This window comes from Triticum urartu, chromosome 3A, assembly GCF_056163025.1.
Source record: "Triticum urartu cultivar PI428250 chromosome 3A, HENAU_Tu73, whole genome shotgun sequence".
NCBI lineage: Eukaryota > Viridiplantae > Streptophyta > Magnoliopsida > Poales > Poaceae > Triticum > Triticum urartu.
The window spans coordinates 161678491-161705321 of NC_141875.1; the positions used below are offsets into that span (position 1 = coordinate 161678491).

At 47.7% G+C, this 26831-nt stretch overlaps 2 protein-coding genes across 12 annotated transcripts; one reads left to right on the plus strand and one right to left on the minus strand.

Annotated features, from left to right (window-relative positions):
- Positions 1-979: 979 nt before the first annotated feature.
- On the minus strand, positions 980-1597 carry LOC147979038 (uncharacterized). Its single transcript, XM_087514996.1, has one exon. The coding sequence runs from the start codon at positions 1595-1597 to the stop codon at positions 980-982; it is 618 nt and encodes a 205-aa protein (XP_087371122.1).
- Positions 1598-18666: 17069 nt separating this feature from the next.
- LOC125543457 (RNA-binding KH domain-containing protein RCF3-like) lies at positions 18667-26831 on the plus strand. 11 transcript variants are annotated; one of them, XR_015618464.1, is made up of 10 exons: positions 18667-18877; positions 19450-20241; positions 20364-20867; positions 21527-21778; positions 21966-22223; positions 22689-22759; positions 22852-22960; positions 23047-23261; positions 25069-25186; positions 26555-26831. XR_015618464.1 is itself a non-coding variant. In XM_048706822.2 (9 exons), exons 2-8 carry the CDS (start codon positions 19462-19464, stop codon positions 23188-23190), a joined length of 2118 nt encoding a protein of 705 aa, XP_048562779.2. In that variant the 5' UTR covers positions 18667-18877; positions 19450-19461; the 3' UTR covers positions 23191-23208; positions 25069-26444. The 11 variants fall into 11 exon arrangements, 5 of the variants coding, with proteins under 5 accessions (XP_048562779.2, XP_048562778.2, XP_048562776.2 ...); XR_007298460.2 differs by having other exon boundaries at positions 23047-23208; XR_007298459.2 differs by having other exon boundaries at positions 23047-23208; positions 25077-25186.

Genomic DNA, 26831 nt, shown 5'->3' on the forward strand with positions numbered 1-26831 from the left:
CTCACGATGAATGGGCCCTCCCATGGAGGGGACAGCTTGTGCTGGCCTGCCTGCTCTTGGACGAGTCGGAGGACGAGGTCGCCCTCACGGAACGCGAGGGGCTTGATCTTCTTGTTGTGGTAGTGCCTCAGGCCTTGCTGGTAGATGGCCGAGCGACTGAGCGCCAGGAGGCATGCTTCTTCGAGCAGGTCGACGCCATCTTCGTGGGCTTCTCTGGCTTCGGCTTCGGTGTACATCGCGACATGCGGCGAGTCGAACTCGACGTCGGTCGGGATGATGGCTTCGGCTCCGTAGACGAGGAAGAATGGGGTGAACCCGGTCGACCGATTCGGCGTGGTGCGTAGACTCCAGAGAACAGCTGGCAACTCGTCAAGCCAGCTGCCGGGTGAGCGGATGAGCGGCTCGACGACTCGCGGCTTGACGCCGGACAAGATGAGTCCATTGGCCCGTTGGACTGCGGATGCGCAACAGAGGCCAGGGCGAGGCGGATGCCGGAGACGGAGCAGTATTATTCGAGCGCGCCCTTGGCGAAGTTGGTGCCGTTGTCGGTGATGATGCTGTTTGGCATGTCGTAGCGCACCGCTATGTCCTTGATGAACTGGACGGCTGTTGGCCCGTCTAGTTTCTTGATTGGTCTTGCCTCGATCCACTTGGTAAATTTGTCCACTTCCACCAGCAAGTGTGTCATGCCGCCTCGAGCGGTTTTGAAGGGTCCCACCATGTCGAGTCCCCAGACCGCGAAGGGCCAGGCGATCGGTATGGTGCGGAGTGCTGACGCCAGCTAGTGGCTGCGTTTGCTGAAGCGCTGGCATCCCTCACACTTGAGGATGAGCGACTCGGCATTTTCGAGGGTTGTGGGCCAGTAGAAACCGTGGCGGAATGCCTTGACCACCAGGGATCGTGATGCGGCGTGGTGCCCGCACTCGCCCTGATGTATGTCGCGGAGGATGTCGATGCCCCGTTCCTACTTTACGCAGCGCTAGAACACGCCGGTGGAGCTGCGCTTGACGAGCTCATTGTTGATGATGCTGTAGGCGGACGCCCGACGCTGCACTGCCGAGCTTCGGTCTCGTCCATGGGAGAACCCCGTTCTCCAAAAATTCTGATATAGGGAGGGCCCAAGATGGAGCTGTAACCATGGCGAGGATGGCCACCAGGGTGGGTTCCGAGTCGGTAGCCCCCGAGCAGGGTTGAGCAGCCCCGGGTCAGGTATGGCGACGGCCGGGTCTGGGACGATGGTGGTCGGGTCGAGCTGAGCAGGCCCTGGGCCAGGTTCAGCAGTCCCCGGGCCGGGTTGAGGTGCGGCCGGGTCGTTTGGAACGTGGATGGACTCGGAGTCCGGCGATGGCTTGACGGACGGCTTGCGCAGGTGCTCGAGGGAGACGCCGGACGGGATGGCTTGTCGTGATGAGGCGATCTTGGCGAGCGTGTCGGCTGCTTCGTTCTCCGCGCATGAGACATGGAGGAACTCGCAGCCCTCGAAGGATCCGGACAGCTTCTGGACGAGGAAGCGGTAGCTTGCCATGTTGGGGTCGCGGGCGTCCCATTCGCCGAAAAAGCACTGCTGCACCACCAGGTCCGAGTCGCCGTAGCACATGATGCGCCAGATGCCGAGTTCCTTGGCAAGCCGGAGGCCGTGCACAAGGGCTTCGTACTCAGCGACGTTGTTGGAGGCGGCGAAGTGGATGTGGAGCGCGTAGCGGAGCCGGTCGCCCTTCATGGACGACAGTACGATGCCGGCCCCTAAGCCGAGTCACATCTTGGACCCGTCGAAGTGCATGCGTCAATGCGTCGAGTCGGGAGGGGGCGGCAAGTACTGGGTCTCGGTCCAGTCGACGAGGAAGTCGGCCAGGGCTTGAGACTTGATCGTGGTGCGGGGCTCGTAGAGAACGGTGTGGCCGGCTAGCTGGATCGCCCACTTGGCAACCCGGCCAGAGGCGTCCCGACACCCAATGATTTCTCCGATAGGCGTCGTGCTGACCACGGTGACAACGTGCTCTTGGAAATACTACTTCAGCTTCTTGGCGGTGAGGTACACGCCGTAACACATCTTCTGATAGTGCGGGTAGTTCTACTTGGAGTTGGAGAGCACCTCGCCCAGGTAGTAGACTGGGCGCTGGACGGCTTGGATCTTGCCCTTCTTTGGTCGCTCGACCACCAGCACCGTGCTGACCGCCCACGAGGTCGCGGCTATGTAGAGAAGCAGCGGCTCCTTGTCGGTTGGTACGGCCAGGACTGGTGCGGTGGAGAGCATGTGTTCGAGGTCTTGGAAGGCCTCGTCTGCCTTGCCGTTCCATTTGAACGGGCTCGTCTTCTTCATCAGCTGGTACAGGAGCAACGCCCTCTCGCCCAGCCGGCTTAGAAACCGGCTGACCGAGGCCAAGCATCCGGTGAACTTCTGGACATCGCGCAGCCGAGCCGGCTTGTGCATGCGCTCGATGGCCTTGATCTTCTCCGGGTTCGCCTCAATGCCGCGTTCCGAGACAAGGAAGCCGAGTAGCTTTCCGACCGGGACGCCGAAGACGCATTTTTCCGGGTTAAGCTTGACCTTGTATTCGCGGAGGTTGGCGAATGTTTCCTTCAAATCGTCGAGGAGCGTGAGGTGCTGCTTGTTCTTCACCACGATGTTGTCCACGTACACGTGGATATTGCGGCCGAGTTGCGGCAGCAGGCATTTCTGCATGCAACGCTGGAAGGTGGCGTCGGCGTTCTTCAAGCCGAACGACATGGTGATGTAGCAATACGCCCCAAAGGGCGTGATGAAGGACGTCAGGGCGTCAGCCGGGTCCAGCTTGATCTGGTGGTAGCCGAAATAAGCGTCCAGGAAGGAGAGGAGCTCACACCCGGCAGTCGAGTCGATGACTTGGTCGATCCGAGGGAGGGCGAACGGATCTTTGGGACAGGCCTTGTTGAGGCTGGTGTAGTCGATACACATGCGCTAGGTCTTGTTCTTCTTCAGGACGAGGACTGGATTGGCCAGCCACTCGTGGTGAAACACTTCCATTATGAAGCCGGTCGCCAAAAGCTTGGCGACCTCTTCACCAATGGTTTTCTCTTTTCTTCGGAAAATTGTCGTAGGGGTTGACGGACAGGCTTGGCATCCTTGCGAACGTGAAGTTTGTGATCGGCGTACTTCCTCGGGATACCCGGCATGTCCTTGGGGGTCCATGCGAAGATATCCCGATTCTCACGGAGGAAGTCGACGAGCTCGCCCTCCTATTTGCTGTCGAGGTGGGCGCCTACAACAACGTACTTGCTGCAGCTGGGGTCTTCTGGGTTGAGCTTCACTTTCTTGATCTCCTTGGAGGGCTTGAAGGCAGCCTCATCGGCCGGGTCCGAGGTCGGGATCGACGCGGCGGAGGCCTCGCCTGCCAGGGCGACGATCCGGTCGAGCTAGCGCCGCTCCTCGGCAATGACCAGCGACTCGGCCAACTTGGCACTGTCTCGGGCGCACTCCAGGGACTTGCGGTAATCGCCGGTGATGGTGATGAGGCCCTTGGGACCCGGCATATTCATCTTCGGGTATGCGTAGTGGGGAACCGCCATGAACTTGGCGTGCGCGGGCTAGCCCAGCAATGCGTGATACGCGCTGGACAGGTCCACCACCTCGAACCAGATCGGTTCGCGCCGGAAGTGGCTGCTGTCACCGAACAGGACGTCTAGCCGGACCCGGCCAATGGGGGAGCAGGAGAGGCCGGGCACGATGCCGTGGAAGATCGTTCGAGTCGGCTCCAGGTCCTCGGCCTTGAGGCCGAGCTTGGTCATTGTGTCGCGGTAGAGGATGTTGATGTTGCTGCTGTCGTCGATGAGGACTTGGGAGAACTTGCATGTGCGTCGCGCGATGATGGTGGGGTTGAGGACGAGGGCGTAACCACCCGGACTTGGCATGACTGCCGGGTGATCCTCCCGAGTCCAAGTGATCGGGCGATCCGACCAATGCATCAACTCCGGCTTGGACGGGACGATGGTGTTCACTTCCTGCCGAAGGAGGCGCTCGCTGCGCTTGTCGTTGCCGAGGCTGGTGAAGACGACGTAGGCCATGTTCTGGTCTGGGTAGGCGTCGTCGCGCATCACGCCACCAGCTGGAGGCGGCGGTGGAGGCGAAGGCGACTGTCCCGCGCCTGGAGCCAGAGCCGGAGGGGGCGGGACGTCGCCCCTCATGATGCGCTTGGTGATGGCACACTGCCGAAGCGTGTGCGTGGAGGGTTTTGCGCCGCTGTGGTGCTTGCAGGAGGCGTCGAGCATCTTCTCGAAGCTCATGGCGGGTTGCCATGCCGTCTTGCCGGTTTGCCGGTGCTTCACCGCCGGGTCCGCCGCGGGCTCGGCGGCCGCGACGAGCCGGTCGTCGCGACGCGGCGCCAGCTGGTCGACCTTGCGCTTGTTGTTCTGGTGATGTTGCTGCCGGCTGCTTTCGCCGTCCGGCTTCGGAGGGGGCACCGGCTTCGCCTTGCCGGCTTCATCCAGCGCCACCTGGATCTTCATGGCGGAGTCGGCGTTGGCGTACTTGTCCGCCGTCACCATGAGCGCGGCCATGGTAGTCAGCTCGGAGCGTAAGAGCTTGTGCTTGAGGAGGGTGCATCTCGGCACCCATTGACGAAGTACTGGATCGCCTGGACTTCATGGACGCCCTCGCAGCTGTTCCGGAGCTCGGTCCAGCGTGCGAGGTACTCGCGACTGGTCTCCGTAGGCCCATGCACGCACATGGCGAGCTGCCTAGGGCGGCCGGGTCGCTTGTAGGTCCCCGTGAAGTTGCGGATGAGGGCTTCCTCGAAGTCCACCCATGTGTTGATGCTGCCCATCGGCAGGCTGTTCAACCATGTGCGGGCCGACCCTTGGAGCATGAGCGGTGCGTAGCGCACGACGAGACGACGATTGGCACCGGTGATGCCAATGGCCATGGTGTAGTCGGTGAGCCAGTCTTCTGGCTTCACTGTCCCATTGTACTTGGGGGTGTCACGGGGAGCATGAATCCTTTGGGGAAGGGATCCTCCCGGATGCGCAGGCCGAAGCACGCCGGCCCGATAGCGCCGCTCTCCTCCTTTTCTAGGGAGCGAGCGAGCTGATCGAGGCGGTGGCGAGCGTCGGTGTCGTCGATGGCGCGCGGGCCGAGTCGACTTGCGACCAGGCCTCGGGGGGCCGGGTCGGTTGGAGCCGGACGCCGGCCATGCTGGCCGGGTCCGGATCTGTAGGACGGGCTCATCGCCCAATCCATCGGCGGCTATAGCGACCGGGTCACGCCGAGTCCGGGCTCGGCCGGAGTGCGCCTCGCTGGGTGGCGAGGAAGCGGTGTGCAGAAGTTCGTTGGAACCGCCAAGGTGGGCGGAGCCGGATCCCGCCGGCTTGGCGAGCTGGTTGAGGTGGTCCTGTTGGGTGTTGGTGGCGTGGAGGATTCGCGCATCCGCCCGATGTGCTCTTTCAGCTCCTCACCCGCGAACTGGTCCAGGCCGGCTGCGGCTGCCTGGGCAGCGCGCATGTTCTTCACTGGGGTCTCGTAGACAGTTGGGACGGCGCCGAGGGCCCGGACGATCGCTCCTCCCCGGGTACGCACATCGGCGACCCGAATTGGGCCGGCCGCGACAGGCGTGAATCCGTAGGCGGCATAGCGCTCTAGCTGGGCGGCGTCCAGGCAACGCTGAGTGGCGGCGAGCGTCTCAGACATGTCCAGCATCTGCTGGCGCCTTTCCTCGAGCTGGGTTCGGGCCTCAGCGACGTTGGTGGCGTCAACGTCGGTGCCGATGGGGATGCGGAGGCTCTGCATCGTGGCGCGCAACGGATCGGGCGACTCGATCCGTTTCGCTGCGGCCCTGGCTTCGGCAGCCTTCCTCGTCTCGCTTGACGAGGAGGAGACGCCGTCGCCGGTGACGAAGACCTCCACATGAACGTCCACTACCCCGGCAGAAACGCCGCCGCCGAGGGAGAGGGGAGAGTCGGAGTAGCTGAGCACCTCGCTGGGGTACTCGTCGGCCGTGAATGCATCGGAGATGCGCAGCACGGCGAAGGAGGCGGCAAGCGCGTCGATGACGTCGTCCGCCAGCGCGACGGACTCGTCGGTGTAGGAGAAGGGCCCCGTCTGAAGCATGCTCCCGGCCAGCTCCTCGAGCTGCCCCACGGTGGGCGCCAACTGTCGTGGTGGGTGCACGGCAGATGCCAAGGGATGGCTAAAGAGAGGAGGAGGCTTGAGGGCGCTGGTGAACTCCAGAGGCGAGGTTGGCATGAGCGGGCGCGGGACGCCGGACATACCCAGGTTCGGGGTTCTCCGGAGAGATAATACCCCTAGTCCTGCCGAGTGTAGTTGTATGATTGATAGTACAATGTTGCTCCTGGAGCTGTATGGAGGAGGAAGGAAGCTGGCCAAGGCTTAGGTAGTTCCCTCTCCTCGGGTGTTGCTAACTAGGTGTGTGTGATGGAATGAGTTCTCTTGCGTATGAGCATGTCTCCTTGTGTGCATGAGGGCTCCTGGGGGGCTTTATAGGTCAACCCCCCAGGGGTACAATGGTAATGTTACAAGTCGGTGGGTCCGTATTGTCGGTGTCTGGGAACCCGGGCTGGGTCCCGCTGAGTGCTTGTGGTTCGCCGGGTTCCCCTAGGTGCGGGCCCCGCATGCCTAGGGGGACCGTGCGCCGTCTTGTCGATCATCAGGGCGTGGCTGAGTCGAGTCGCGTACAGTGCTCTCTGTCAAGTCGCCGCTTGCTGTTGTTAGTGGTGAAGGCGGGGGCACTGTAGCCACGCCGGCCCTGGTCAGCGGGTAGGTGAGGGGCACTGTTGCTACGTACCCGCTGACCAGAGGCATGGGCGGGGCACTGTTGCCTCGGTCATCATTGATTGAAGTCTTATCCCCATCATACGGCCTGGATGGGACGGGAGTTGACCCGCGGCTGGATTGCGTAGCACGCCACGGGTGGCACTGGCTTGTTGAGGAGGATTTGGTCGTGCCGGGTTCGGCTATCTTGCGCTAGTTGTTGGGGCCGAGTCGACGTGTCTTGCCGGGTCGGCTAGTCTGGCCGGCTTGCGGGGCTTTGCCGGGTCGAGCGACCCGGCCAAGCGCGTGCCGGTATTGAGGGGCAGTGCCAACCCCGTTGTTTTTGAAGAGGATTCGGGTTTCGTTGCCTGCCCGGGGTCCATCCCCCCGACAACGTTGGTGCAATTTTATCACACAATTGGCTATGAACCAGATGTTTCCTCGAAGAAGCATCGACGTTGGTACTAAGAGCATAAGTTTTGTATTGATTTCTAAGCCTTCTCACAACTTTGTCTTCAGCTCCCCTATAATTTTATTTGTCCAACTATTAACTAAATATGTGGTCAGACTTTGATTAAAAATATGGTGTGGACTAAAAACCCGGATGGACGTAGTAGCCCTCCGTTTTTATTTACTCTTCATATTAGATTTGACTGAAGTCAAACTTTGTAAAGTTTGACCAAGTTTAGGCCGAACACAACAAACCATAATTATTGAGAGAGGGCAAACTGTACATACTCTCACACCTTTCCGATAATTGAAATTAAAATTATTTATTTGTACACACTCTCACACCTTTCCGATAATTTGGCGCATGTGTGGTTGTTCACTTAACAAAGGATGGTGTACCACACGTGAAGGACAGGAAGTGCGACCAGGACGCGTGGATCGTTAGTTCATCTTAAGTAGTTTCCTTCACTGGTACGTTAAATAAAGAGTTTCTTTTCGTACTTACAGAATTTAAAATGATTGTTATGGAGAGAAGAAGAAAACCACTCCACTATATATTAGTAGTATACACAAGTACTATATAAGTACTATATAAGTTGGAGCCTCAGCGCTTGTTCGCTAGGGTTTGCACTCTCCACACTCTCACCGCACTACATATATATATACACGCTGGAGGCGCAGCGTTCCTTTGCTATGGTTTGCTATATTCACAGTCTCTCACCCTCTTCACCAGATCTAAACAAGACTGTGTTGGCCTCTGTCTCTCTCTCCCCCCTCACAGCTGGTGAAGTAGTCGTCCGGATCCCCTCGCACCGGCAAGGGGAGGAGGTGCAACATTCACTTTGTCGCCTTCGGCGAGGGAGGCAATCCACTGCCGGCTGCACTGTTCTCTTTCACCCAGCGCTTGTGTGGGAGGGCCACCGACCCCTTCTTCCTCGCTGTCGTACATAGTGTGGGCAGATCCGGCCTCTTGCTGCATGCCTAGCCACATCCTGACAACCCTAAGGTATAACTTTCTTTGAAACCGTCATTGCTCTAGCTGCATGCGGATCTTTTTCGATTCTGTAGTCGAATCTAGGTCTTGGTTCAAAGAGGAAAGAAGGGTGGGTGAGGTGGAGCATGAAGCTAGGACGTGGTTCAATGAGGAAAGGAGGGAGGCAAAGTAGTATAGAGTGGCTATCTAGCTGCTTTGTTGGTCGAAAAGGGAAAAGGGGGGTAACCCAGTACACACATCTGTAAGGAACCAATCTCTTTGTTGAAAAAGGAAAGAAACTAGGGGTCGAGTAGTTTGTGCAGGACTAGATTTGTTGCCCTCACATAGGAAAGAGGTTCAAAAAGAACAAACATACGCGTGGACACATATGGTGCTGGCATCTCCCATGTCCCATATAACTATTTTGCTGTTGTTAATCTAAGAATGCCGCTGGAAAATTGAAGCAATGCCACTGTTAAAAGTAAATTACAGTTTTAACGAATGTTGTTTTAAGAGAATGTCTTTGTTAATATGAATCAATGCAACCGTTTTAGAAATGCTACTGTCCTACTATGTTTTCCATCAAGATAAGTTAGATGCTTCTTTTTGTCGCCGTATGTTTCATCCTTCTTTATTGTCCCGTAATTGTTTTTATTTTTTGCCTCTGTTAAAACAGGAATATTTATTCAACTTGTTGCTATAGCGAACTTAAATGTCACACCGGCAAATTTGCTTGATTTCAGTGCAACTGCACAAAACGAGATTGAATTTCCTATTCATGTTGGTAGATTCGTATTTTATCTTGTCCGTCAAGGTCAGTACACGCCTTCATCCACATGATTGTGCACTGTGCTTTGAGATGTTGTGCTACTTGTATTGGTACTGTTTTAAATAAATGTTGAATTGAAGCTATTGTATTGTTGTCTTTTCCCATTAAGTAGTGAACAAAAATGGGACCACCCCAGACATGATGCTTGTTGCTTTGTTACAACAAACTTTGCATCAACCCCTTCATAAGTAGATGGAAGCACATGGTGTTGTTGCGCCCACTCTCCCTGGAACTGTTTATGCTTTTTGTTAATCTAATGCCGCTGGAAAAATTAAGCAATGCCACTGTAGGATCGAAAGTATGTCTAGAGGGGGGGTGATTAGACTACTTGACCAAATAAAAACTTAACCTTTTCCCAATTTTAGTTCTTGGCAGATTTTAGCTATTGTAGGACAAGTCAAGCAATCATCACACAATTCAAGCAAGCATGCAAAGAGTATATTGGCAGCGGAAAGTAAAGCATGCAACTTGCAAGAATGTAAAGGGAAGGGTTTGGAGAATTCAAACGCAATTGGAGACACGGATGTTTTTCCCGTGGTTCGGATAGGTGGTGCTATCCTACATCCACATTGATGGAGACTTCAACCCACAAAGGGTAACGGTTGCACGAGTCCACGGAGGGCTCCACCCACAAAGGGTAACGGTTGCGCGAGTCCACGGAGGGCTCCACCCACGAAGGGTCCACGAAGAAGCAACCACCCACAAAGGGTCCACGAAGTAGCAACCTTGTCTATCCCACCATGGCCATCGCCCACGAAGGACTTGCCTCACTAGCGGTAGATCTTCACGAAGTAGGCGATCTCCTTGCCCTTACAAACTCCTTGGTTCAACTCCACAATCTTGTCGGAGGCTCCCAAGTGACACCTAGCCAATCTAGGAGACACCTCTCTCCAAGAAGTAACAAATGGTGTGTAGGTAATGAACTCCTTGCTCTTGTGCTTCAAATGATAGTCTCCCCAACACTCAACTCTCTCTCATAGGATTTGGATTTGGTGGAAAGAAGATTTGAGTGGAAAGCAACTTGGGGAAGGCTAGAGATCAAGATTCATATGGTAGGAATGGAATATCTTGGTCTCAACACATGAGTAGGTGGTTCTCTCTCAGAACATATGAGTTGGAATTGTGTATGTGTTCTGATGGCTCTCTCCATGAATGAAGAGGAGGTGGAGGGGTATATATAGCCTCCACACAAAATCCAACCATTACACGCAGTTTTCCAATCTCGGTGGGACCGAATCAACAAACTCGGTCGGACCGAAAAGGTAAACCTAGTGACCGTTAGAGATTTTCGGTGGGACTGACATGCAACTTGGTAGGACCGATATGGTTAGGGTTTGGGCATAACGTAATCTCGGTGAGACCGATTACACAAACTCGGTGAGACCGATTTTGGTAATTAGCTAACCAGGGAGTTGGTCAAGCAAACTCGGTGGGACCGATTTGCTCTTTCGGTGAGACCGAAAAGTTACAAAAAGGAAACACTGAATTTACATTGCAATCTCGGTGGGACCGATCCGCTCTTTCGGTGAGACCGAAAAGTTACGAAAGGGAAACAGAGAGTTTGCAATCCCATCTCGGTGAGACCGAGATCCCTATCGGTAGAACCGAATTGCTAGGGTTTGGCAGTGGCTTATGACAAGTGAAACTCGGTGGCGCCGGATAGAAAGAATCGGTACGACCGAGTTTGGCTTAGGGTTTAGGTCATATGTGGATATGGGAAAGTAGTTGAGGGTTTTGGAGCATATCACTAAGCACATGAAGCAAGAGGCTCATTAAGCAACACCTCATCCCTCCTTGATAGTATTGGCTTTTCCTAAAGACTCAATGTGATCTTGGATCACTAAAATATAAAATGAAGAGTCTTGAGCTTTTGAGCTTGAGCCAATCCTTTGTCCTTAGCATTTTGAGGGTTCCACTTTCACATCCATGCCATGCCAATCATTGAGCTTTCCTGAAATAATCATCTTGGAATAGCATTAGCTCAATGAGCTATATGTTGTTATGAATTACCAAAACCACCTAGGGATAGTTGCACTTTCAGCCACTCTCAGAATTAACTACTGAATCTTAGTTCAAAACTGCAACACTTGTTAGGGATCGACGGGAGTACCATTTCTGTTAGGGATTGGCCGGAGTGCATGTTTAAGAAATGTATTGTTGAGAAAATGTCTCTATTATTATGTATCAGTTACAGTGTTTTACAAATGGTACTATCCTTCTTTGTAGTTCTTTCTCCATGTTTAACCAAGGTATTGTTAAGATAGCGTCTCTGTTAATATGAATCAGTCGCATTGTTTTAGGAATGGTACTTTTCTGCTTTGCGGTTCTTTATACATGTTGAAACAAGGCATTGTTAAGATAATGTCTCAGTTAATATGAATGAATCACACTGATTGAGAATTGCTACTCTCCTACTTTGTTTACCATTAAGATAAGGTAGATGTTTTTTCTTCTAGGAGTATAAGTCATCAACCGTTATTTCTCAGTAATTGTTTCCCTTATACCTATTGTTGCATACAGGGATATCAAAACTTCTGCTCGATTTTATTTCGACTTTGATTTTAGTTGAACTGCACAAAAGGAGTCAATGTGTTTAAGTCAAATTGTTGCATTAGTGGGCCTAGTTGGTCTTTCCACTTTGCAGAAAGAAGTAGTCAGTGTTTGCGCTACATTACACAAGGAATGATCGAGAAGCTTTACAGAGTACTAGTAGACGCTGGTGACATGACTAGTCTGCAGAGAGCATGGGCAACTCAACAACAGGTGGAGTGTAAAATTCACTCCACGAGGAAAGGTATGACCAAGTCAGTTGCCGACGCAGCTGTAACAAATGAGGTCAGTATCGGCCTTCATCCACATGATTGTGCTTTGTTATGTTGTGCTACTTATATTGTTGTATTATTTTGAATAAATGTTTAATTCAAGCTATTGTATTGTTATCTTTTCCTGTTAAGATAATGAAGATTGTTATAGTTGTAAGCGTATGTTTAATCAACTAGTACCACTATTATATTCATCATGCTTTTTTCTGTATTTATGAAGACATGGATGCTCAGCTTGATTTTAGTGGAACTACACAAAATGTTCAGATGGTTCGTGTCCTCCATAATACTTCATCACGCACAATACATCGAATGGTTCTCTAATCATTCGTCGTCACCTTGAGCCACCGGACTATCTACTTGAATGGAGCTGCCAACATGTTTAATGCTTTGCAACATATAAATACGAAATCCACCATGCTACTCAAGACATTGTTTGATTTCAGTGGAACTGCACAAAAAGATATGCTGTTAATCCGACTCCATGTGTCATTTCAATGTGCAAACTGATGACAAACCATGCCCGTCTGAATGGAGCTACCAACGTCTTCAAGGCAGAAGAATTCCCACAAGTTCAAGGGAAATAACTTTGTCCAACAGAATACTACCTTAAGAATGGTAAGAAGAAAGACAAAAAGAGAGATGGTTGCTTTACTTGTGGTTCAGAGGAACACTAGACAAACAAGTACCCAAACAAGTACAAGAAGCCAAGACAGGACTCCTAGTCTGCCAATGTCAATCTAAGCAACAATGATGGGGCATTTGGGTATGGTAATCTGTTTACCATACTTTTAGTTGGTCAGTCACCGATTGGTGGGTTGACACTTGGGCCAATATTCATGTGTGTGCTGATGTGTCTTTGTTTTCTTGCAGCATATAAATACAAAATCCACCGTGCTACATAAGACATTGTTTGATTTCAGTTGAACTGCACAAAAAGATATGTTGGCTAATCCGGCTTCATGTGCCATTTCAATGTGCAAACTGATGACAACCCCTGCCTGTTCCACAATCATAGGCATTACATATTTTGAATGGGAAAAGCTTGTCAAATTTTAATCATTGATATTAGCAAGAAGACATTAGTTTAATATATTGGAATTGGAAAACCTTGTCAAATTTTGCTCATTGATGTTAGCCAGAAGACACGCATTTGATATTTTTGAGTGGGACGCCCTTTGCTGTGAGCAGCGTCGATCGTTGTTTCCTATTCATGTGTTCAGTTTAGAAGTAAAAATTTACTCTGCTGAGATGCATAGTCACATGAATGTCGACTTATGTAAGGTATTTTAAGAGTTTATTCTGAATGTTGTCTATGTAATGCCAGGCCTTGTGAGTTTGATTGCAAATTTGAGCTTGGAATGCTGTGGCATGCGGCATCACGAGCTATTCACCGTGCCTCCTGAGAATAATGCTTCGTATTGTTTTGCATGTTAATCTAATGCCAGTGATTTGCATGTTAAGAAGATTATCCTCTTTTGTTGTTTCTGTGCTTAAGAAGTTCATCGTCTTATATTTCATTCATAGCCTACACGAAAACTCGGGTAGGTTAGAGGTGAAACCATATGATCTTCCGACAAACTCATCATCTTAGACCATGATTGGATCGTCATTTTCCAACCAAAACCGCTTGTAAAATTGACACTTGTAAATAAAAGCAGATGGTCTTGGGCGAAGCGCTTGGTTGGTTGATTTCGACTAGTAAAATATACACTGGTCTCTCAAATTACACGCGTAACTCACCAGTTTTTGTTACAAACCTCGGGCCCTCGGTTTCATTATGCTTGTGTTTTACGCGTTGTTTTCGGTGATGAGTAAATTACACTTATATCTTAATACAGGTGTGAAGCAATCCAGAGCTCCCAAGTGCAACCTTATCATTTCATGTTGTTTCAGTCTCTCGAAGGTGCTCATAGGTGTCCGATGATCCTGACTTCCTGAATAAGAATTGGGCGTTGTATTAGACCATCTATAGGGCCCGTGAGGCCTTCTCCATCGTCCTTCGAGCTGTTGTGCTCGTCGTGTCGTCGCCGTCTCGCGTTGTCAACATGGTCAACGAACATGAAGAATTAGGAGATGACTTTACTTGGAGAGGATGATAGTAGGGACCCACCAGGGCCATAGCCGTATGTACGCAAGTTCCTCCTTATTATATACAACTATAGTTTTTTGCTTTCTCCTGGTCTCCTGACATCACAGTCCCACACCATCATCAACCTATATAGTCAATAAAGGAGAGAATTGCACAAGGAGCGGTCGACAGTTCGAACCCAGCAGCTCGAACAATATTTGTTTTTTAGGTGTAAGCGGAGTTTTTCTTGAGCGATGTTTTTGTTGTTGTTCAGAGGAGCATGGTATCAACTGGGCGGGCTATGGCCCGTCTAGCCCAGGCTGTTATTTTATGTCGACCAAATATTCAGCTTAGAGATTATTTTTCAAGGTGAAAATGGCTAGCCCAGCTATACGTTTTTTTTGCGGAATACCCAACCTAGGTCAACTTGTTATTCTCCGCACCGTTGGGCCGTAAATCTTTCCTATGAGGAATGCATTAGGACAAACAAGAAAATAGACTTTAAGAAACAATAAATGAGATATAATTATAAAAACTGGGCTGTAAATATACAAAAATGCACCAAACAAGTAATTAGTTTCAAAAATATTATTTTTTGAATTTGGAAATTTTAATTTCATTACTTCTTGCACGTGCAATATTTCTTTAGATTTTTACCTAATACAAATTCATTTTGAAATTATATTTAGTCTGACTCAAAATGTCGGGATAAAAATATTTTGGATCCCATCAAAATGTGGGATTTTTGGTTGAATTCCATTTTGAGAGGTTGGCTGAAATTATTAATCGTTGTCCTGGCTAGAAAATGAGCTGTATTTTTAACAGACTGTAAATGAGTTGTAGTAAATTCCATTAGAATTCAAAAATGGGTTGTACATTATTACAAATTGCAAATGGGCTATATGTTCTCTGCCATAGATATGATGCTCACTTGTGGGTCTACTATTTTTTTGAGAATTATAGTCAATGACGTGTACGGAAGGCTTGTGGGCCTCCTAAGATGTATGCAAGGCTATGTAAACTTATAGTCAAGACACGATTCTAACAGCAGTGGTCGTTGGATGTCCATCCAACGGCTGTAGTGCTTCTTCAATCTTAGATATTCTTGCTTTAGCAGCCCAAACCACCGCCGACGGTATCGCCTGCTACCGCCTCCCGTGGCCGGCTGTGCTGCCACGCAGGCTTCACCGGCCCACCCTACTCCCAAACGTCGTCCAGGCCATTCCTCTACTCACCAACACCTCCTGTTCTTCTTCGACGATGGCAGCCTCATACCGCAGCCGAACCAGTGAACCTCGTACTCCCCTCCGCGTGGGTATCCACTACCGTGTCTTCACCGGATCCGGGTCGTTCCCTTCGTAATACTCGCCATCGTTCACTAGTTGGTTCACTCGGCGCGACGTGGTCAACTTTGTCAACAAACGATAGCCATCAGATGAGGCATGTACATGGATTTGCTGACATTAGGGACCCACATGGCCCATGGCCGCACGCAGCAAGTGCCCCCGTATTATGCTAAAACAAATATTTTCTCCCCCTGACAGGTTTAACCCACCAGATACATCTTCGCACGCAAGGAAGTGCTTCCTTTATTACGCGGAAATAAAAAGTTTCCTCTCCCTGACAGCTAGGACCCACCAGCTTTATTATGATCCTTTTCATGAAAATATAGATTGTACCAAAGATGCTAAATTGTTTTCTTTTTATTCTAACTCAAAAAAGAAGAAATTAAAGAAACCAAAAAACATCTTCGCACGCAAGGAAATGCCACCTTATTACGCAAAAAAATTGATTCCCCTTGCTAGCTAGGACCCAACAGATTTGAAGGCTGACTTGTGGGCCTACTAAGTTAACGCGTACGCAGGGCTTTGTCAACTTAGTCAATAAACGATTCTATCTACACTGGCCATTGGATGTTAATCTAACGGCCAAGTTGCGTCTTCAACCTCTGGTCTTGTTGCTCCAGTCGCCCAAACCTACGCCCGCCGTACCGCCTGTTCCAGCGTCCTATGGCCTGGCCAGTAGTAGTATGGTTGGGCAGTGAGGCTGATAGATGGACCCACCAGCTACATCTTCGCACGTAAGGAAGTGCCTCCATATTAGGCGCGAAAAAATGAATCCTCCCACCGACAGCTCGAACCCACCATTAATAACTCCGCACACAGGGAAGTGCCTCCTTATCCTCCCTGATAGCCGGGACCCATCTGGTCGAAGCGTACGTAGCGTTGTCATTCTGGTCATGAACATGTACATACATATTGGTCGTTCGGTTTCTCTGCAATGATGAACCGTGGCCGAGCAAGCAGCGACACGTGTAGTACTAGAGCCCCTGACGTAGCAGTTCAGTCAGTCTAGTCAAAACCGTGTACACGTACATACGGCCAGATGCCAAAAAATACGGTCACGTACGTACATACGGGCGGGGTCTCAAATGCGTACTCGCGCATTTGTACGACCATGGCTCGTGTACATGAAGAGGCAACAGACGGCAACAACGGCGTCTTGTTCATCAGAAGCCAACCGGCTGGGTCAGAACGAAGAAACTGCGTCGTGTTCATCGGGAGGCAACGAAATACGTCGTATTCATCGGGAGGCAATGAAATACGTCGTGTTCATCGGGAGCCAACCGGCTTGAACGAAACAGCCGAAACAAGGTCTGGCGTACCGCAGAACGGAGGAAACGGGCCTTCTATTCGACCGCGTACGGTCAAAATGGGGTTCTGCTCATCGGGAATGGTCTGGCGTACCGTAAAACGGAGGAAACAGACTTGTGTTCGACCGCGTACGGTCGAAACATGGTCATGTTGATCGGGAGGGGTGTGGCGTACCGCAAAACAAAGGAAACTGACTTGTGTTGGAGCTCCTATGGTCGAAACGGTGTCCTGTTCATTGGGAGGGGTGTGGTGTACCGCATAACAGGACTCCACGGGCTACTGTTCATCCATCGTCGACTTCCTCTAGCCTCCACCTGCTACTGCTCATCCACCGTCGACTTCCTCCATCCTCCACCAGCTACTATTCATCCATGGGGTCCTATTCATCCAGCCTCCACTGGCTACTATTCATCCAGCCGTTCACGGGGTACTATTCATCCAACCTCCACCGGCTACTGTTCAATCAACACTTCATAGGGTCATGTTCAACCAGCCCTCCACGTAAGGGGTCCCTCTACCGGCTACTGTTCATCCACCCCCACCTCCTCGATCAGGGTCGTGTTCATCCAGCGGCAACGACCTCTACTACCACGGGATCCTGTTCATCCACCCCCCACCGGGAACTGTTCATCAAGAGGCAACTTCGATCGGCTTCGGTTAGCAGCAATAGCGAAGGAATCATTCGAGTTTAGTTAACAACAAGGGATCGATCAGGGTTCAGTTATGTAGCTAGTGCAATCGCTCGGGTTTAGTTAGAGCCCAACGCCTCGCTCGGGTTCAGTTAGAGCGATGCACCTCGCACACGCGCGCGTACGTGTACGAGAGAAATGCGCAAACCTCCGTGCATCGCTCGGCCCGACCACCCACCTTAACCGGGAACTCCCCGAAATTTTCCTTGCCCTCGCTTCTACCATGATTTTTTCCGTCATGGATGACCCAAAGAATGTCATGCAGGTGCGTCTCCGGCCCGCCCAGGACGAAAAACCCATTTTCTGTCATGATTTTTTGTCATAGAAGTAGGAGCCCACCACATCTATGATGGTATCGGGTTTTGTCACAATTATCGTCATAGAAGTGTCATAAGCATGACATGATTTTTTTGTTCGACTCAAAATGTCACGGATGTGTCTTTTTTTAGTGCTTTGACATGCAAGCACTAAGGGACTTAGAATTCTGCAATAAGCGCAATCCTTGTCTGGCCAACATGGCCATTAAACAACTCAATATCTTTAAATCCTAGCCCCCGATAGCTTTTGGTTGTGTCATTTCCATTCAAGACACCAAGTGCGGCTTGCGTTGGCCATTCTTGCTCCCCCACCAAAATTTCCTTATGAGCATAGTGAGATGTCCACACAAATCCTCTAGGCAGTTTAAAGCATGACATGGAATAGACATGTATTGCTTGCGCAACCGCTTTAACCAAAACTTCTTTACCCACAGTTGACAATGTGTTCTCAATTCATCCTTGGATCTTGCTCCATAATCCATCATTAAATTATTTAAAAGCCCCATTCCTCGATGACTCAATATCAGAAGGCATGTCTAAGTACTTTTCATTCAAAGTTTCATTGGGGATGTCTATCACCCCTTTTATCTCATGACGAATGGAATCTGGAACACCCTTGCTGAAAAAGATATATGATTTTCCAAAATTAATTCACTGCCCAGAAGCTTGACAATAAGTATATAACACTTGGTTCACCTCATTAGCCCCCATATCATTTGCCTTGAAGAACAACATATTGTCATCTGCAAAAAGTAAGTGGTTCACCGATGGCGCTGAAGGTGCCACTTGCAGTCCACTTAAGTTAGATGACTTACTTTTTGATTTTAATAGGCACGACAGGCCCTCTGCCGCTAACAAAAGCAAGTATGGAGAAAGCAGATCCCCTTGCCGAATTCCATGAGATGGCTTAAACTCCTTCTTGCTCCCATGGGAAATGTTTTTTTTAGGCAACCAATGGGAAGTACTTTTTTTTAAGTGAACCCGTGGGAAGTACTCCCTCCGTCCCATAATATAAAAACGTTTTTCAAGTTAACATAGCTTGAAAAATGTTCTTATATTATGGGACTGAGGGAGTACTTAGCTTGAAGAAGTGGGAAGTACTTAGCTTGAAGAATTGGAGAGGGCCGGTATGAAGTGAACGTTTCGGCCCACTCAGACCTTCAAGTTACGAGCTTCGGCTTCTGCCGAGGCCCAACAAAAGGGATCTGAAAAAAGGGTCCAGAAGCAGAGCTTCCTCTTCGCCCTCCCCTCCCGACGGCGTCGCCGAAACCCTCTCCGCCGAACAGCCCCGCTGCTCCAGCCCTTCTTCCGCCGAAGCACGGGAGCCTCGAAGGTATTCTTCTCTCGTAGTACTGCTCCCCACCTCCTCCGCTCTACAGTATCTCCGTGGAGCGGAGATCCATCCGCACCTGTATTGATTTCCTCTGTTGGCAACGAACCCTAACATGCTTATATTGCCCGGGAAGTTTTTTCTTTTGCATGCTCTCTGTTTGCTACTTGGCGGAGCACCGACAGCAGTTTATTTTTCCAACCGAAGCCCGATGGACTTCACTAGGTCCGTCCCTGGATGTAGGTCTAGGAACTAGGGCCTGTTATGTATTGGTAGCAAGCACTAGTGTGGTTTCCTCTTAGTAATCCTGGCATTAGAAGTAGCACGTTTGATCTGCCTCTGTTGATATGGATGTGCCATGTCCTCCTATTTGTTGCACATTTAACCATATTTGTCATGTGATGCTGTTTTTTTATGGTTACTTGAGTGCTGTAAATCTGTATGTTAAATTATCATCTTGTTGTGACAATTGGGCCGCTGATATTTGGTACTAGATAATGGTCATATTTATTCGTCGGTTATTGGCACAGTAGCTAATTTCTTATTTTCTTTGGTGCTCTCCGCTTGCCTGTCAGGCAGTATACGACATGGCTTCGCATGCGTACCCTTCCAAGAGACCATTCCAGAAGAAGTATTCAGAACACAATGGTCGGGCCAAGTGGCAAAAGACAAAACATGCTCCTTCGCAGCAGCCTCAGCTGACAATACAGCCTGGAGTTCCTCTTATCCGCATTCTTTGCCCTACTGAGAAATGTGGGAATGTTATTGGTAAAGGTGGTAGCATCATTGCAAAGATAAGGCAAGAAAACGGAGTGAAAATCCGGGTTGATGAAGCAGTCCCTGGTTGTGATGAGAGAGTTATTGTCATAACTACCGTTGAGAAGGACAAAGAAGCTATCCACGAGCAAGGTAAAGAGAATGATGGTGGTACTGCTGTTTCTGCTGATGGCGAGCATGAGAAGGAGAAAGACCACAGTAAGGAAGAAAAAGATGATTCAGATAATGCCCACGGCAAGGAAGAACAAGATGATGCAGAGAGAGATGACAGCAAGGAAGAAAATGATGATTCTTCTGTTGCAAAAACTACAAAGTTGGAGCCAGAGAGGGTAATACCATCAGCAATGAACGCCGTTTTGCATGTCTTTGATAGGATTTTTATAACTGAAAGTGAAAATGGAACTGAAGATGCATCAGGCCAGAAAACTCCTGTTTCTTTCAGATTGTTGGTGCTAGATAGCCAAGTAGGTTCGCTTTTGGGAATTCGAGGTAGTGTGATTAAGCAAATGTCCGCTGATAGTGGCTGTGAAATCCGAGTTTCAAAGGAGAATCTTCCTTTATGTGCTTTACTCAAAGATGAACTTTGTCAGGTAGATTTTCTCAGTACTGAATTTAGTTTTCTTGTTCCTTGCAATAATCTTTTGTAGTGTATCCAAGACTTTGCTTTTGGAAGATTATAGTTCTGGCATTTCTTGATATATCATTTCTGCAGATTAATGGAGAGCTTGACTCAGTTAAGAAAGGTCTGAATGCAGTGGCTCAAGTGCTCTTTACTCACCCCCCTAGGGAAAGTGATGTAGTTCCTGTTGTTCATCCTTCTGGTTCATCATCACGCACCTTCGATCGCTCAGATGGTCTTCCTCCAGGAATGCCACCTAACTTTCATCTCCCTTTTCAAGGGCCATCCCATGCCAGGGGACCTTTTGATACCATTGACCAAAGGCCAAATGTTGCACCTTTCTCAACTTTTCCTGACCAACGCTCAAACATTCCTCCCTTTTCTGCTTTTCCTGATGCTCTCATGCATGGCAACGCTTCAGTTCCCCCAGAACCTCTCACCTTCAGGCTATTATGTTCAAGTGACAAGGTCGGAAGTATTATAGGGAAGGGTGGAAACAGTATCAAGACTATTCAGAAAGATACAGGTTGTGAAATAAAAATTCTTGAGACTATTCCAAAGTCAGATGATCACATCATAATCATCTCTGGACCTGCGGTAACAACCTTACTTTTCTCTTGACAGTGCAGTTTCATTCGTTAAATAAACCCAGTAACTATTCATTACCCCTTTAGCCTATTCTGTGACTTGTTTTTTGGCCGTGAAGGCATTTAAGGATTAAAATGAATAGATAATGTTTTTATTGTTTTTTTTCATTCTCCAGCGTTTCTAGATAATTGGATTCTTTGAATGTGTTATTCGCAATTTTCATATATTTTTTCATGCTTTGTCCTCAAGGCTACCATTTGGTAGCACGACACACTTGTATGCAGTACCATTTCTTGGGAGTACAGGCAGCAACCAGAAATGTGGTTGCCAGGGAGCCTGTCATAACTGGTGGTAATATTGTAGTACGTAATCTGGTAAATTGTTGTTTTAGTGGACATTGTAAATCCATTAGAAGGTTGTATGGCACAAGAATTTTGGGGCACATTTCTGGTGTTTTGTACTTCTTTCCTCATACTCTGCCATAAATTTTTCAAATGTCCGTTTCTTATTTTGAGACATGCGGCATTCATTGTTAATAGCAAATCATAGCATTGGAGTTTGCTATGACATTTTTAGTATTTTTTGTTAGCATTCCATTCTGAATGGCAGTTATCCTCTACCTGGAAAGTAGTCTTTCTAATGTTTTAATTTTTCTTTGTGCTCTGTAGCATCCAGGTGATGGCATTTCCCCAGCACAGAATGCAATTTTGCATGTGCAGCGTAAAATTACGCCACCCACCTCTAACAAGGAGGGTCCTGCAATATCTAGGCTGATCGTTTCACCTAACCAAGTTGGCTGCCTCCTTGGCAAAGGTGGCAGTATCATAGCTGAAATGAGGAAGCTGTCAAAAGCCCATATAATAGTGTTGAGCAAAGACAAGATCCCAAGGGGTGTACAAGAAATTGATGAAGTTGTTCAGGTCTGCTTTTGTTGGATTGAACATATTCTATTTATCAATATTACAAACAATGCATTAAGATCTTTGCCTTGACGAATGTCAACTTCATCTGTTATTTTACATATTGGCTTTACCAGACTGGATATTTTGTACAACACTTTTAGTTCCATTTCCAGGTTAATTAACTGCAGAATTTCTACTCTTTTAGATAACCGGGGATTCTGAGGCTATTCAGGAAGCTCTGATGCAGATAACTGCTAGGCTACGTAACAATCTTTTCCGGGACAGAATGGCTTCAATGGGTCCCAGTATGCAGCCACCTTTTGGTTTGCTGGATCCTCAGTTTGGTGCATTTGCGGGAATCCATGAATCTACATCTCCTAGGATTTATCCTAATGCATCTCAGTTTCATAAAGATTTCATGGGACGACCATTGGATGAGATGTCTGCTCCTTGGACCACAAAGGTACGACCGATTTGTTCTCTTCCAATATTTTCTTGAGCATGCTATAAGAGGAACAGTAGTTTACAGCGTTCAGTTCTTTTGGTTTGTCAGTTGACAAAATTATGTTGGACATCCTAAGCAAAGCTCCTCTTTCTTTGGAAATATTTTAAGTCTGCTTATAATGATTGGCTTGGCTGGGGACCAGATTTGGTCACCAGTTAGCGTGGCATTGCATAAGATGGGCATGCAAGAGTTTTGATGCGAGACTTGCCTGATTTGTTGTGAATTAATCTATGAGTCATGGCACCAGAATTGCAGTCGCCATCTAATTAACAAAGTCAATAGTGATCAAATATATATCACATGCTGCATTGGATTGTAGATTATTAATCAGGCAAATGGCTTTAATAGGCCATAAGTTCATAACGTTTTTGCTTATAGCCCTATACCATCGTGATCCTACTCTCAACTTTGTTGGGCATGCAGGATGTTGGTGATCCGATGTCAGTATCTGGCATTCCTGGAATGGCACACAGAGGAATGGGTGGATTTTCAGGGTTTGTTTCTTGTCTTGTGTTTTAAATTTCCTTCCCTTTTGATTAGCAACATCAGAAAACATCATGTATGTACTGATAAAATTTAATTGCAGACCTGTTCATTCATCTAGGCCAATCATAACTGGAAATATCATGGTTCCAAGATTAGTTATACCTGCTCTATGTGGGCATGATGGAGGTTGTTTGAATATGATACGTGAGGTTTGTGTCCGAATGTTGTGTCATGTGGCATATCTGGTTAACTAATGTGTATGATTGACATATGACATAATTAATCCTATATGCAGTTTTCAGGAGCTAAGATAACAATCGAGGAACCGCTGGCTGATTCCATGGATACACCTGTTATGATATCTGGCACACCGGATCAGATGCATGCAGCCCGAAGTCTTGTTCAAGCATTTGTTCTAAGTGAACCACCTGCCCCATGAGATTTCAAATCTCTGAAGGTGATGCATCCCCTTCTAATATTTTGATCCTTCTGGGGAGATCATACGCCCAGGTGATGCTGTTTGCGTGCTGGGCAATGAAGCTAGTAACCTTATGTGTGTTTGAATTTTTCATCACTCTGTCTGCAGAGTTGCATGCGTGAATGGATAATTATGCTGAACAAAGACTAAAATTCCAGTGGTGGAACTTCTCTAGGTTCCTTTTATGATCTCCCAAAGTTGTGGCACCAGATATGGAAAGCACTATAGCTGCCTGAATCTACCACTTTATGCAAGCCGTAGCTTGGGGTTGGAAAGTTTCTAACCTTTTTGTGTGAGAACCCTATCATACGATGTTGTGAACTTCTATAAAGGGAAATAACCTATTAGTTATCATTATGAATTTTTGTCTGACATCTGCATTATTAAGTACTGACATGACCACTATTCGCCGGACCAATACCCTAATATCTAGTATCAAATACTGGTAATAGTACCTACACATATCTCAAATCGTTTCCTAGTGTCCTGTATTAATTACTTTTAGCAAATTCAAGCAGAACAACTATCCCAGAGGCCTTTGCAGTGACATATTTATAGTAGACTATCATAAGCTATAGCAGCAAGAGCTTAATATATTGCACCTGTTGGACCAAAGGGCAGTCGAGTAGTTGCTGGTAGCATTTTTTGTTGTTGCTATAACATACTGCGTACAACACTGCTCTAGTGATGGCGAACCTTGCTTGGTTTAATATGAGCAAGTCAATCATTTAAATCTTAGGAATGCATGTCTTGCTGGTTATATGCTGTATTTTCTATATTATTTGAGGACATACATTTTTATGTATATGAGTATATCTGCAAATTTCGTTATGTACCGCGACGTAGGATATTACTAGTTCACATAGTTACCTGCATTACAAACATTATTGGTCTCATTTGCTTTAAATAAATAGTATTATTTATATTTTTGAGTCACCTTCCCTTAATGCTGTACGTTTTTACCATGCACATGCTATTTTATAATCTTTATACATGATTTTCTACTTACTGAATGGCGCATCCAATGCTTCAAACTTCTGTTGCTACTATATCTAAAACCTTATGGACACTCGGACAGTTAGGTGAGTTTTATTTTCGACCCTTCCCCGGACCCTGCGCAAGCGGGAGCTACATGCACCGGGCTGCCCTTTATGTAAGCTGTTCGGTGACAAAACCTCCTTCTATTTTCGTAGCTTTAGCTGGTAAATCCAACATGGTATTGAATTAACTGAACCTGAATTTCACAAATGTGATAAAGGCAAATTTGTATTGCATTAGTGCGTTAGCACTCCCAAGCAAATTTGTACAAGAGGGACATAGAGGGTGATTGGTGGGCTGGCTCATCCATTCACTTGCATAGCTCATGCAGCATGTTTTTCAATCCCCTTAATTGGTTGGTCAGCTTGCACTTGGTAGCCGGGCCTGACAGATGCAAAAAGCATTAGTGCTGGCTCCCATGAACGGAGAAAATGAGCCTGCTCCCATGTCTAGACTCGAATTGACCTCGGTTAAGTGATTTTGAGATGCATCATTCATGAAGCCAACCAAATAACCACCCATAATTTTTCACCCCTTGGCGTGTTTTTTTGTTGAATCAGCGTATCCTAGCCTATGCCCCCCTGAGGCAGGCTCAGGGAATTCACCTATCTCTTCCCTGGGGTAACCAGTCACCCACATAGTATTTTGAGTATATGAAAAGGACCATTTTTATTATATTTTGGTTGTAGTTTCTTTCATTCTTTTGCTTCACGCCTACTTTGCTCGTGTTGCTTTTGATAACTAGCTACCATGATGATACAAAAATGACATTTGGTTGCTTGATGAATCTTATGTTTTAAGGTCAGCAGTTTTGGTGAGTTGTCAACTGGGGTAGTTCCTTGTAGGCAGACAGTTGGTTATCATCTCTGCTTGGTTATCCTTTGCTGCTATGTTAGCATTGGAGGCTGCATCCTAGAAGGTATGAATGTTGTAGTTTTGTCTGATTGATTGACTTGTTTTCTCTAGATGTATTTTTTATCAACGAGGCTCCCAACCTTTTTTTTTAGGTTTTTGTATTAATTGGAGTTTCAAATACTCAGCCTATTGCTTGTTGATGTTCCACTAACCTGCTTTACTTAAATGGGATTGACCATTGGAAATAAATAGCCTTAGTGAATAAGAATACCTACTAAATACTGTTAGATGCTACACGATTGGCTTAATGTATTATCATTCTGAATGCCTTGGTTTGGATGGATGGGTTGGCTACAGTTATGACTGATGGCTCTTAGTTTAGTTTGATATTGGTAAAGATGGAAAATTAGGAGGATTTTAACATTGGTAAAGATGGAAAATTAGGAGGATTTTAACAGTGATTCACTAAAGTAGTCTGTTGATCTTGTGGTGCGATGCATGAGCTGGGTGTTCGTCTAGTACTTGTGTGTCCTGCTTAGCGACCACTAAACAGGGTCGAATCCGAATCTTGTTGGTTTTCGCTTTCAGCCCCCAAAACCGGGCGGTATATGGTTTACGATATTAAGAAGAATTAAGCCGCCTTGGGTTACGAACCTGGGAATATCCATTGCTGCTACCGGATTTGCAGTCATTAATATATGTGCTAAGATGTTTATGATGGCATAGCCACTTTTTTTTTTACATATGTGCGGCTTTCCAAAATAAATGAAATATAGCTGTTGAGTTTTAGGATCATGCCATATATGTTTTCATGCGGATGGTTCTGAAGACGGAACATGCAACACCTCGAAATATTTGTGCTTGCAACCTTGTAACAATAAGCTGTACCTAGAAGTGTCTATCTTAACATTTGAATATGTAATGCCTTGTAAAAAAAGGAGAAAAAACTAAAAAATGACATTTTTTCCCATGTCATGCGCTTTTGATTTTTAATGATCCAGTTTCCAGCTGGTAAATGACAACCGTGTTTCAACCAGGAAAACAATTAAGTGGTGTGAAATGCATAACTTGAACGGATGAGATTCGACTGGAGATGAAAGCGACTGTCCTGGAATCACTTCAATTTTTCTATTGGACTACGTGGACAGCTAACAACCAGTGTGAGACGATTGTGGCCCACAAGGCCACAAGCACCAAGCTCGATTAACGTTGCACATTGTTTTATTCCTGTTATTTTTCTAGATGGTATTACTTACTCTTGGTACACTAAAGAACTGGACGTTTGGATAAAAAAAAGGATAGTTACGAGTACAAATTGGCTACACGGAAGCGCTGTCAGCACGTCCGTACGGATGTGAACTCCTGGTTTATGAGCCGTTCATTTACTGGATCGGACGGCTGCTACTCATTCGTTTGTGTATACTTGTTCTAGAGGGTTAAGCAGCACTCCACAAGATACGAGCAATGTAGGCCGACGCAGCATGAAGCCTCGCTTCCGGTGCATACATGAGCACAAACACATTCAGACAGGCGATGGACATAGAAAAATTACTACGATATTGTATGAAGCTTCTATTTTGTGGCTCATATGTACAACTTCCATCCAATGGTGGTCAATTGTTTCTCGCTCACACAAGGGGTGGCAAATCTAATCCCTTTCGGCTCTATTTTGTAGCCCATATTGTATGAAGCTTCTGTTTTGTGACTCA